Source organism: Amblyraja radiata, chromosome 13, assembly GCF_010909765.2.
Source record: "Amblyraja radiata isolate CabotCenter1 chromosome 13, sAmbRad1.1.pri, whole genome shotgun sequence".
Lineage (NCBI taxonomy): Eukaryota > Metazoa > Chordata > Chondrichthyes > Rajiformes > Rajidae > Amblyraja > Amblyraja radiata.
This window is the reverse complement of record NC_045968.1, coordinates 5,465,118-5,478,410: the sequence shown is the minus strand read 5'-3', so window position 1 is coordinate 5,478,410 and position 13,293 is coordinate 5,465,118. Positions and strand designations below refer to the sequence as shown.

General features: G+C 40.7%; 2 protein-coding genes across 4 annotated transcripts in view; one reads left to right on the top strand and one right to left on the bottom strand.

Moving 5' to 3' along the window:
- Nucleotides 1–3,893, top strand: part of farsb (phenylalanyl-tRNA synthetase subunit beta) — a 44,530-nt gene extending 40,637 nt beyond the window's left edge. The window contains exon 17 of the mRNA XM_033031124.1: nucleotides 3,443–3,893. Within this exon, the coding sequence (XP_032887015.1) occupies nucleotides 3,443–3,594 (152 nt within the window). The 3' untranslated portion in view covers nucleotides 3,595–3,893. The remainder of the gene's footprint in view (nucleotides 1–3,442) is intronic.
- Nucleotides 3,894–8,411: 4,518 nt separating this feature from the next.
- The window catches only part of sgpp2 (sphingosine-1-phosphate phosphatase 2), a 29,728-nt gene continuing 24,846 nt past the window's right edge, over nucleotides 8,412–13,293 (bottom strand). For all 3 annotated transcript variants that reach the window (XM_033031122.1, XM_033031120.1, XM_033031121.1), the window contains 2 exons: nucleotides 10,071–10,160; nucleotides 8,412–9,290 (listed from right to left, as the gene is read on the bottom strand). In XM_033031122.1, the coding sequence (XP_032887013.1) occupies nucleotides 8,748–9,290; nucleotides 10,071–10,160 (633 nt within the window). In that variant the 3' untranslated portion in view covers nucleotides 8,412–8,747. The remainder of the gene's footprint in view (nucleotides 9,291–10,070; nucleotides 10,161–13,293) is intronic.

Sequence of the window (13,293 nt, the reverse complement as noted above, 5' to 3'; positions counted from 1 at the left end):
TCATATTTCACAAATGACTATGTTCTCCTTAAACGATTTGTTAATGAAATCATTAGAGGTTTTAAATAGTCCATAATGACGCATTAAACTCTTCTGTGGTCTATTTCTATTGTTTTTCCCTGTTGTGTGAATGCTACTTAAACTAAAACAGGATGTGGGTTTAGGATATTTTGCGTATTCTGTTGTAGACATTTTTTTCCCAGCAATTGGAAAGTTAACATCAACTCTCTAATTAAAAGGATCATTTAAACTTGTAATGCACTCATGGTATAGGTTGACTGACCCAGTAACAAATAATATATATTCAAGGAAAAATTGAGCCTATAGAGGTTATGGTGATATTGAAACAGATTTTTGAGATTTTGACGGAAATATAATGACAGAATTAAAAAGTCTTAGTTTGGGTGTCGTAGGTACAAAAATAAACCAATTGTAAAATGTTCATCATGAATTTGGAATGTGATCTTTTTTCTTTTAAGATTTAGCATTGGCTCAAACAGAACTGATGTAAAGCCATAGAAATCTGGAATTTCAATTACAAAAATTGAGTGTTGCCTTGGATTGGTTAGGAGAGAAGACTGATGAAAACCAAATAGTCTTTCCCTGTGTTATAAATGTCGTGTGATTCGTGTGGTAGAGAAATAGGGAGAAGGGACACAGACTGTTTTTATTAATACCAAACTAATGTAATAATCACTGACCACAGACCCTAGATAACACCACGATCCGCCCAGATTCAGCAAACACTGAGGAAATAGTGAAGTTATGGACAGGTTCTCAACTGCAGGATTCTGGCTGGGAGCTGTCAAACTTTTCTTGATGTGTTCTTTGATGTGTAGAAATGGTGCTTAACGTAAAAGGATTAGACACACCACCTGAGAGGCTTTACACCTGTGCAGTTCAGACACTAAGGAAACTGCTGCTTTCCCTACTGGGAAAGGTTTTAATAAGTACTTGAGTCAAGTGAAGAGTCAAAGTGATTATTAAATGTAAACTTCCTGAAGGTGCAGTCCATTTCAGAGGTTCTGCACTTTTGTTGAACTTTTCTCTGGGGTTCACTGTATAGCATTGTGCTGTGTTCCATTTTAATACTTGTGCATCTAAAGCTGGATCACTTTTGCTATTTAGTACAATTTAGCTTTGCTACATTCAAAATAGGAAACGATGCACTCTGTGACTCGTTGCTATTTTATCCAACTTTAAATGTTCTGATATTTGGACAGGTACATATATAGGAAAAGTTGAGGGGGATGTGGGCCAAATGCAGGTAGGTTGGACTAGCATAGATGGGGTATCTTGGTTGGGATGGAAAAGTTGGGCCAAAAGGCCTGTTTCTGTCCTGCATGACTCTGTGACTAAATATCTAGTACTTGTACATTCACTCCCACTGCACTGATGGGGAAATGTATTATATCTATTGAGGGCCGTTAATTAGTATTGTTGGAAGAAATGGCTTCTCGTCATTTTCCAAAGTAGTGCATGGACTGGGTTAGGGGTGTAAAATAATGCTGTCACTTATAGGACTGAGATTGAACTCCTTCTTCAGTCACAGTCCAAATAATGTTCTGTTCCTTGGCAAATTACTGTAAAAAAAGGTAATGCAGGGTTGCTTGACATTTCGCCCAGATGCCCTGTGGCAGACACCATGGCATTTCCACCTTGTATGCTCAGCAATTTGCAGGCCCACGTACCATTGACATTCAATGAATAAGGGCACGTGTAATAAACAGCAGGGGAAGTCTGTTGATCTGGCACAAGTTTTGGACCTTGGTTTTAAGAGTTTAAATTTAGTGGACCAATTGATATTACAAAGATATGCACACGAGGAAATGTGTACTCGTGAAACACTGATTTTTCTGAGATTAGAGATGAACAATAATTGGTAAAAATCTGCATACTCAAAGAGAGTTAATTGTAGATTGCTGAAAAACATATTGTTTAAATTACTTCATAATGTAATTTCCAAAGGAAGATTTTTGAGATCTGTTTAAGAAAAGTTGGGAGAATAATTCAAAATGAATTTAAACTATTACTTTTCACTGTACACAATTTCTGCGATCATTACACTGTGCAATGTCAGTACACTCTGTAGTAGACGTTTAATCTCTAAATGTTTTTAATTTTAATTTTTCATATTTAAAGATATTAATGAATAAATAAAAAGCCAGTATGATCTTATGTATTGAGTGGCTTTGCTGACAACACAGACTGAAAACCAGGATTTTTTATTCTTTTCAACTAATTTACATTTTTGATGTAAAGCTTTATAAGCAGTGAAAGCATTGGGGTGTATAATACAATACATTTATTTTCTATGCCGAGCACCAAGGCAAATTCCTTGTATGTGAATACTTAGAAACATAGAAACATAGAAAATAGGTGCAGGAGTAGGCCATTCGGCCCTTCGAGCCTGCACCGCCATTCAATATGATCATGGCTGATCATCCAACTCAGTATCCTGTACCTGCCTTCTCTCCATACCCCCTGATCCCTTTAGCCACAGTGCCACATCTAACTCCCTCTTAAATATAGCCAATGAACTGGCCTCGACTACTTTGTGTAGCAGAGAATTCCACAGATTCACCACTCTCTGTGTGAACATTGTTTTTCTCATCTCGGTCCTAAAAGATTTCCCCCTTATCCTTAAACTGTGACCCCTTGTTCTGGACTTCTCCAACATCGGGAACAATCTTCCTGCATCTAGCCTGTCCAACCCCTTAAGAATTCCACAGATTCACCGCTCTCTGTGTAAAAAATGATTTACTCATCTCGGTCCTTGGCTAATAAACTTACTTACTTGATCTTTTCTGATCCTAGGTTTAAGGAAGGCAGGAGGGATGAATGTGCAGGAATAGGCTGTAGCTTGAATGTGAGGATTTCAGTGTGGGGGGGGGGGGGGGGGGGTGGAAATGATCAATGACAGTTCAAATGTCTATTAAAAAACAACTAAATTCCTTAATGTCCCAGTTGTAAACAGGATGTTTGCTGATCCCAAAAGAAGGACAAAATAGAATAAAGTAGAAAACACTCTACTGAGAATTGTTACCAGAATACCATGGTTGTATATATTTGTTCAAATAGATGTGAAATTGGGTTGCATATTTGTAATTATTTGTTAATGCAAATACTGCTTGGTTCTTTGGTGAAGAGCAGCTTGTGTCTTTGATGGTTAATTATCTTGAAAATGTGATAAAGACTAGTTACTCATTTAGATTCTTGGGGGGAAAAAAGAGCAGAGTTTTGGCCACCATCATCAAAGCCGAGCTTACTTCTGACCCGCGGAAGACAATTATAAATTTTCATTTAAAGCTGTTCAAGATTTAATTAAAGCTGTTATCAGTTACCAGCTTCAGGGCAGTGTGAGGGAAGTGAATCACATCTGCTGGTTATTGAAAGTGAAGAAATACTGACTCTTTTTGTTCTCTTCTTTCCCCTCACATAGATTCCACTTTCTTCCCGGGTCGCTGTGCGGAGATCTTTGCTCTAGGTGAGAGCATAGGCAAGCTGGGAGTTCTTCACCCTGATGTTATCACCAAATTTGAACTGACCATGCCCTGCTCCGCGCTGGAGATTGATATTGAGCCGTTTCTTTGAAGGATGAGACTTCTCCTTAGTTCTTATCACACTTTAGTGTCATTCAGCCTTTCTGTACTAAGAGCAGCTCATGACACTATTCAACTGTAAAGAGAAATATTTAATAAGGCAAAGGATCCTGTGTCTGCTTAGTCCTTAAATATGGTTTCCATAATGTAATTTTCTTCATTTGCTTGGAACATTGTAGTATGGCCTTTAGCATAAATTACCAAAACCATGAATATATGAAATAGCAATCAGGTGCAACATAAGTATAACATGAGACCAAGCAAAATCATTAAAACTGAAATGTTGACGTATGCAGTTGTAACTTACCTGCGGTAATACTTCAATCACACCACATGGATTTGTTCTAGTAGCAAAGAGAAATGTATAATTTTAGTTTAGTTTAGAGAAACGGCATTGAAAACAGTCTCTTCGGCCCACCGAGTCCTCGCCGACCATCGATAAGTCATTCACACTAGTTCTATCACATCTACTCCCTACACATTAGAGGCAACTCGCATAGGCGCACGTCGTGGGAGGAAACCGGAGCACCCGGAGGAAACCCAGACAGACACAGGGAGAAGGTGCACACTAAGCACAGACAGCACAGGAGTCGGGATTGAACCCGAGTCCCTGGTGTTGGGAGGCAGCTGCACTACCTGATGCACCAATGCGCTGCCCTAACGTAGGGAGTTAATGCAGGGTCTTTAGCTAAAATTAAGTTGTCTGCTAACAGCCCTCACACCAAGCTAGCAGGCTCACTTATAAAAAAACATTAGGCGCTTTGGAAAATAATTGGGCTGACGTAGACGAATCATTAAATCATGAGGCCTCAGATCATGCACCTGCAAGAACAATAAGATAAGACAACCTTTTCTTCCCGGAGATAACTGAGACTATCCTGCTTCCTGATGTAATGAATAAACCTGTTTCAATCTGAGGGAGGATATCTAGTGTTAAAAATAACTGACAGCTATTTGCTTGTTGTAAATACTTACAATATTTGCCAATGGCTTAATTTTATTGCTTGTTTCCACTTCACTTACATTTCCCCCAGCAAAAGGTCTTGCCCATCATGGATTTAAAATAATGAATTGAACGAAAGCTTACTGTTTTTTTGTGCGAGAGAATGGTACATTTTGCATTTGCTATATAGAGAGTTTCTTGATTCTCACTTGAATAACCTGCCCTTGAATTTAAGCCTGCGTCAGAATCATGGTTTAGTCTTTGCAAATTCAGCATGTTGTTAAGGTGCTGTGTCCCAGATTGCAATCAGTAGTCCATTTGTCCTTTATTTTCGACCTGTCCCAACCTGAAATGTCATCTAATGCCCCTGTCTCACTTAGGAAACCTGAACGGAAACCTCTGGAGACTTTGCGCCCCACCCAAGGTTTCCGTGCGGTTCCCGGAGGTTGCAGGTAGTGGAAGCAGGTAGGGATACTGACAAAAACCTCCGGGAACCGCATTGAAACCTTGGGTGGGGTGCAAAGTCTCCAGAGGTTTCCGTTCAGGTTTCCTAAGTGGGACAGGGGCATTAATATCTTCTTGTTATTCCATTTTGTCCAGAGATGCTGCTTGACCTGCTGAGTTACTCCAGCATTTCCGTGAATCTATTCTGCACCCACTCCAGTCTAACCATATCCTTAAATACCTTTCTGCAACCCTTTTCCCCACAAATGTTAAATTTATGCCCCTAAACAGGCAGAATGCTGGCTTTCTTGTTCATACAATTTCTCTCCTTAATTTATTAAATAGTTCTGCAACCACTTGCAATGGTTATAGATAACACTGATCAATGCAGTGAGAAGGACTTCACAATGCAGCAAGAATCACAATGTATTTAATTTAATTATGAAAAGATATGATCATGTTCAGTCTTGCACTAGATTGCGTCTGCGGTCCGTGTAGTTTAAATTCTAAACAAAAAACACACAATATTTTTACAAGTTCTATGTATAGATGAATCATCTTTGAATATATTCCAATATTCTGTCGGAAGGCACAAATGCTTTCATTATTTGAGGACAATTCAAAAATTGTAAATAAATTCCATACAAAATAACTTTTTCATAGTATGTAGAGCAGAATTGATTTTGAAAATAATCAAGAAGATATTTTGCTGAGGAACTGTTTTGGATTCATTGTATACCTTCAGTGCAGCCCATTTGAAGATTATATGTGATCATTGCTAATAACTGTTTTTACCGGATGAGTGGAGCGTGGGTAATTTTAGTTTTAGTTTAGAGACACAGCATGGAAACAGGGCTCTTTGCCAACCATCGATCACCCATTCACAATAGTTGTATGTTTTCCCACATTCGCATCCACTCCCTACACATTAGGGGCAATTTACAGAGGTCATTTAACCTACAAAACTACACATCTTTGGGATGTGGGAGGGAATCGGAGCATCCGAAGGAAACCCACACGGTCACAGGAATAACGTGCAAACTCCACACGGACAGCACGGAAGGTCAGGATCGAACCCAGGTCTCTGGCTCTGTTTGACAGCAGCTCTAGCAGCTGTACCACAATGCCACCTCCAATGTCGAACCTCTATTTAAGAGGGGCTGCAGGAAAAAGCATAATTTAAGGTGAGGGACAACATTTAATACAAACCTGGGGGGCAACTTTTTCACTCAGAGGGTGGTGGGTGTATGCAAAGAGCTGCCAGGGGAGGTAGTTGAGGCCAAATACTATTACAACATTTTAAAAAGACACTTAGCTACATGGATAGGAAAGGTTAAGAGGAATATGGGCCAAATGCAGGCAAATGGGACTAGCTTATATAGGGCAACTTGGTTGACATGGAGGAGTTGGGCCGAAGGGCCTATTTCTGTGCTGTATAACTCTGACTATAACTTATTTTTCAATATTCCCATTTTAAATAGTGACATTAAATGTATTAATAATATAGTCACTACATCTTTGCCTAGTTACACTGAATTACTCATAAGTGAATGACAATGTCACTGTTCCTCCGTCTTCATCTCAACAATAATCTTTCTCTGAAGCAGTGTGGGACATTTTTCAGTCAAGAGTGCTACATAAATGCAATCGATTGCTGTTGTGACTATTAATTATCAGGACAAAACACAATATCTAAGTGTAGGAAGGATTCATTTGTGGAATGTGTAGAATAATGTGCCTCTGATGATTTAGTATTTTGTGGTTGACAAAGATTGCCATAATCCAGCTATACCTGTGATACACAAAGCTTTGCACTCTGAGAGAACGTCGTTAAGATTGCTGCAATATCAGATAACCAGCCTTGTTACTATTGCATACGTTCTAGTGGAAGTACAAACTTATCATCTTTGAATCAATGAATTGACAAAAATAATCTACTTAGGGAAGTGAGGTGGATCTGATGATTACTGTTGATGTATCTGCTTGGTCAAGAAAATAAAACTTGCACTTTTCAAAAGCTAGGTACATCCCTAATTTTTTATTTTACAGCCAATGAGGTATTTGAAATATAACCACTGTTGAGATATCTTTGTATTGGGAGGAACTGCAGATGCTGGTTTACACTGAGGATAGACACAAAATGCTGGAGTAACCCAGCAGAACAGCCAGCCTCTCTGGAGAGAAAGAATAGGTGACGTTTTGGGTCGAGACCCTTCCTCAGACTGAGAGTCGGGAGAGGGAAACAAGATATGGAAGGGTACAAAGAACATGTAAGGTGTGAAAAGAATGGATCAAAGCAGATGATGTTTCAAGGAAATGTACAATGGTCCGTTGTTGGATATGGGGAAGGTGACATTGAGGCATACAAAGAGTAAAATGTATCAGGAGGACAGTGAAACTGTTGCTTTGTTGTAAACCTCATTGGTTTTCAACTACAAATTGACATCAAGTAATTTCAAAGTTCAATATCTGCCAATCCAAAGTTATGCAGCTGTAAGGTGAGTACCATCAAGGAGTGTGGGTCATTATAGCCATATCTGTTGAAAGAGGCAAAGGACAGGAAGAGGTTGAGGTTTCTTGTGGATAATGATAAGTTCGTAATATCACTCGCATGTTCTAGATCACTGTGTACCAAAGACTAATGTACATAGACCAATACAGCTCAGGAAGAGACTCTTTGGCCCATCGTGACTGTACTGGCCATGTTGTACTTGTTTATGACTCATCTCATAACTTACAAAATTCTTAAGGGGTTGGACAGGCTCGATGCAGGAAGATTGTTCCCGATGTTGGGGAAGTCCAGAACAAGGGGTTACAGTTTAAGGATAAGGGGGAGATCTTTTAGGACCGAGATGAGAAAAACATTTGTCACATAGAGAGTGGTGAATCTGTGGAATTCTCTGCCACAGAAGGTAGTTGAGGCCAGTTCATTGGCTATATTTAAGAGGGAGTTAGATGTGGCCCTTGTGGCTAAAGGTATCAGGGGGTATGGAGAGAAGGCAGGTACAGGATACTGAGTTGGATATTCAGCCATGATCATATTGAATGGCGGTGCAGGCTCGAAGGGCCGAATGGCCTACTCCTGCACCTATTTTCTATGTACAGTATGATTTGACCGGATAACTTACAAACAAAGCTTCTCATTGTATCTTGGTACATGTGATAATAATAAACCAATACTTCTATCTCCACTCGACCTCCAACGCTCCAGAATAAACAGTCCAAGTTTGCCTAACCTCTCTTTATAGCTAATTAATAATACCCTCTAATCCAGGCGATATCCTGATGAATATCCAGCACCCTAATCAAAGCCTGCACATCCTTCCTAGGCATCAGAATTGCACACAATACTCCAAATGGGAGAATGGAGTTAGGAGGAAGAGATAGATCAGCCATGAATGAATGATGGAGTTGACTTCTGCTCCTTCACTTATGACCTAATGACCTTTAATTCGACCTCACCAACATTTTATAGAGCAGTAACATGACTTTCCCAACTTTTAGACTCCACATCACAACTGATGATGTATGCAGAATACCTTCTTTACCACTCCATCTACTTCTGTTGCTACTGTCATGGAGCTTTGGGCTTGCAACAATTCTACGAAATTAAAGAATCAACTGCGTCTTCCAAAATTGTTTAAACAGGTTGAGTCATAATAGTATTTGCAGGAGATTTCTTTACAGGAAGTCCTCATCAACACATGGGATGCATCTCAGACTAGAAATTTGCACGGGAATCATTCAATCTCAAATCCTCACAAGAGTTTGAGGTATTGATGCAGCAAGGGCACTATTGCTGTTGCAACAAAGCCAATGGAAGAATATGTTGCAAATTTGTAGGGCACTTCGATCTCCAATCTCTTCCTGGCTTCCATATCATCTGGAACATGAAACCAAGCACATACTACTTTGAGCGAAATGGTTTTGACAATTAAGCGAGTGGCAACGAGGATACTAATTCCCACGAGAAAGCGGGCGATGGCCATCAATGCAACTTGTGGAGTTATAGAAGGTACTTCAAATGGGAGAGGTCCTGTAGGCTCGTACGTTTGACCGTACTGGTAGTTCATCCAAAATCCAACAGTACATCCAGAAGCCACAGCCAGGATTATGGTGGTGTCTCCCCTGGTTGGGCTGTAGTGATCCAACGCTGGGTAATTATAGCTCATGAGAAAAGGCAAAACTACTGCAATGAGTGGAGTTAGGGGGCTGGTTAACTGGAGGTCATCGAGAATGTTCCAGAACGGGTACGTCAAGCCCATCAGGACCGCAGTAAGAAGAATTCCACAGATTACATCCTGAAAATGACATAAACAAATTAGATTTCTTTGACGGAATATAATGATCAATTAAACTACCTCAGTGCTGCATTTGAATTCCAAGTTTTCTTTGCTCTTATACTCCACTAGGAGGGCACTTTCCCTATCCTCACTGGGTGGCACAGTGGCACAGCTGTAGTGTAGGAAGGAACTGCAGATGCTGGTTTAAACTGAAGATAGACACAAAAAGGTGGAGTAACTCAGCGGGTCAGACAGTATCTCTGGAGAAAAGGAATACGTGACGGTTCGGGTCTCGACCCGAAATAGGCCGCGGGGGGGGCGAATAGGCCGCGGGTGGGGGGGGGGAAATAGGCCGCGGGGGGGGGGGGGGGGAATAGGCCGTGGGGGGAGGGGGGCAGGGAGGGGGAGGACGCGACTCGGAGAATAGTCGCATCCAGGAAGTGACTGGGAAACAGTTTCCCCCTTATCCAACCCACCTCCCCCCACATAAAAATACGAGGAAACTCCAACACATATTTTTAAAACATTTTTTAAAAGTTAGCCCTCAGATTCCTAATCTGCCCAATTCTTGGGCACAATGGTGACAGAAAAACGTGGAATACATTGAAACATTTCGAATATGTCAAAACTGTGTTAGGATGCGTTAATAGAGGATTTGTTCTGAGCTGAAATTATAAGGGCTGAGATGATTAAAGCCTCATTGACTTGCTATCCACAATTTGTAGCTCTTATGGTCATCCAGGCTTTTATTAGTTCTTTTTCATCAGGTAATAGTTATAAGTAGACTTGACCTCCTACCAGAACAGTGTGCATTCCAGTGTAGAGCCTACTCAATGAAACCAGAGTAGACATCAGTACAGACGCCATTAGTCCCAACGCAAATGAATACTGTAAATCAAATAAACATCAGGTCAAGTCCGAATCAATGAAATAAATTAATAATTCAGAACAGTCAAGTTTAAAAGAGTGATTAATATTTAGGTTTCCTCTGATCTTTCTGGCAGCAGAGTTTTAACAAGAAATCCCTCCGCCTTATAACTAGTGTAAAAACATCGATATTACAACCAAGAAAATAACTTGAACCAAATTTGTAAACACAATCACCATTTTGGATTGTTTCTGAAGAGAACAAGGGTGGAATCTTTGCAACGACATGGAATTAAATATTTGATGATTTTAGAAAAACGAATCATTTATTTGTTCACGAATGACTCAAACTTGCTGAGTTACCCTTGCACGAATACATGAAGTCCATGGACTTTCATGTGAAGGAACGCCAATGTAAGAAAAAATAAAAATACAGAAAGTAGTGGTGCCTGGAATGCGCTGATGATGGACACATGGATATGAAGTAAATTGAATGGCATTGAATTGAATTAAATATGCAGGAAAATGGATGGATATAGATCATGTTCAGGTGAAGAAGATTAAATCCACATTGTGTTCGGCACAGACATTATGGGGCGAACGTTGTCAAGAAGTGTAGGAAGCAACTGCAGATGCTGGTTTACACGGAAGATAGACACAAAATGCTGGAGTAACTCAACGGGACAGGCAGCATCTCTGGAGAGAAGGAATGGGTGATGTTTTGGGTCAAGACCCTTCTTCAGACTGAGAGTCAGGGGAGAGAGAGTCTAGAGATATGGAAGGGTAAAGTGCGAAAATGACAGATCAAAGCAGACCATGATAAGGAAATGTAGGCCGAAGGGCCTGTTCCTGCGCTGCATTGTTCTATGTTCTACTGTTCAAAGTATTCACGCAACTCTTGTGATGCTAAGTTGTCACACCCAATGCCTCTTCTTTAAATAAAAATGAAAGGAACAACTTGGCATTTTACTACATTGGCTAAAGAGGCAGTTTGACCTTGGGTTTGCCAGCAAATATAATTAGTAATGACAATGAATAATTTATTGGAAATATTTAATATGGTTCAGTGGTAATCAAACTCATAGTTATTCTAGGTTGTTTGGCATTCTGTTGCCGTCAGAGAGTAAGCTAGTCAACTATATGGCGCTGGTGTGTCGCGAACCAAAATAAGATCTTAAGATCATAAGTGATAGGAGTAGAATTAGGCCAATCGGCCCATCAAGATTAAATTGTAAAACATCTACACCTCTATCTCATGGTGCGATGGCATGAAAGTACTTTGCTTATTCTTTGAACAAATCCCCAATTAGTTAATTAGTCATACGAGTGGATATAGGCCATTCCGCCCATCAAGTCTACTCCGCCTTTCAATCATGGCTGATCTATCGTTCCCTCTCAACCGCATTCTCCTGCCTTTTCCCCGAAGCCCTTGACACCCTTAGGTCATTCATTTTTTATCACTGCTTCATGGCAAGATTCTGTCAATCTCTGCCTTGGAAAATACCCAATGACTTGGCCTCCGCAGCCATCTGTGGTAATGACATTTTATTTCATTCCACTAAGGGGACTAATCCCCTTCCCAAGTCCTTCATCAGATTGAACATTTTCTTCTCCTTTAATTCCACTAATTTCGTAAAATCAAAGGGGAGAAACGGCATAGGTGCAACTGGCCCATGTCTTTCTGAGATGCATTGGTCAGTCCTTATTTCAGCCTTAGAACAGAGCCTTGAGTCCAGGAATAGGCCCTTTGTCCCACGAGCCTTTCAGCATCCAACCCTGTACTAAAGAAGCCCAATGTAAGATCAAGGAACGTCACCTCATTTTCCGGATGGGCACAGGACACAGAGCATTCATTTAACCAGCTTTTCCGCTTGGTATCAGAACTTCCCATTTCCGAGGAAATGTCACTAACTTGTAATGTTCAAGTTTGTTCACCCTATTTTTCCCTTCCACAGATGCTGTCTGACCTGCTGTAATTTTTCCAGAATTCTGTTTAGTTTCAGATTTCCAGCAACTGCTGTCGTTTGCATCACCAGGTTCTGCATTGTGTTCATTATTATCTTTACTCTGTCCTTATGCATTTTGTTGCATCTACATCTATGCTGGAATAACTCTGCGGGACAGGCAGCATTGCTGGAGAAAACTGATGGTTGACGTTTCAAGTCCAGAATGGTTCCGACCCGATGCCTCACCCATCCTTTTTCTCCAGAGATGCTGTCCCACCTGCCGAGTTACACCAGCGCTTTGTGTCTATCTTCGGTGTAATTCAGCATCTGCTGTTCCTTCCTACACATTTTGTGTGCTCAAGAGAGATCGGCTAAGATTAACAAATCAGCCATCAGCTCGCCCTATCACACACATTCCCTTTGTACTCCTCGGTCACCAGCTATCCTCCCCCTACCCCTGACCAACTTCCCTGCAGCTTAAAACATGATGGATTTACAATGTATTTTGGCGGATTGAGACGAGGGTTGATTTCAAAACGAGCTTTATTTACGAAGCGATGAAAACAATGGCTCTTTACAACACAGCCAACAAAACGGTCTAACCACAACGGTCGTCAAAATGGACATCGCCCGGAAAGCGTGCGAACACACAACCCCTCCCCACAGTCACATGACGGAAGTAATCGACCGTAGGGTTCGACTACCCGCGCGCGGACACCAGCAGGTGCCGCTACAGGATCCAAGCTAATCAATGTAAAAGATTGACTCTGTTTCTCTCTGCACAAGTGCTGCCTGGCCTGAAGAGTGGTACCAGCATTTGCTGCTTTTGTTTAAGATGATTATGTCAGTTATCTGTTCCTTAAGAAAAGATGTAACAGAGGAAAAATGGTGTCACTGATTCAAATACTGTACTTTAACTTGTTAACATGTGTGACATTGAATGGAGACCCAAGGAACTGCAGACGCTGGAATCTTTTGAAAGCACAAAGTGCTGGAGGAAACCAGTGGGTCAGGCAGCATCGGCGAAGGGAATGGAGAGTCGACATTTTGGGTATGGACCTGAAGACACCATCTTTTTATTCCTTCAAGAGATCCAGCACTTTATAATATTGAATGGTTCCTTAATAAAGGTTCAGCATTTATTTAAATGTAACACTTTAATAATCCTATGCAGAAAGGGACAGCACTGTATGGTTGGTATTTCTTCC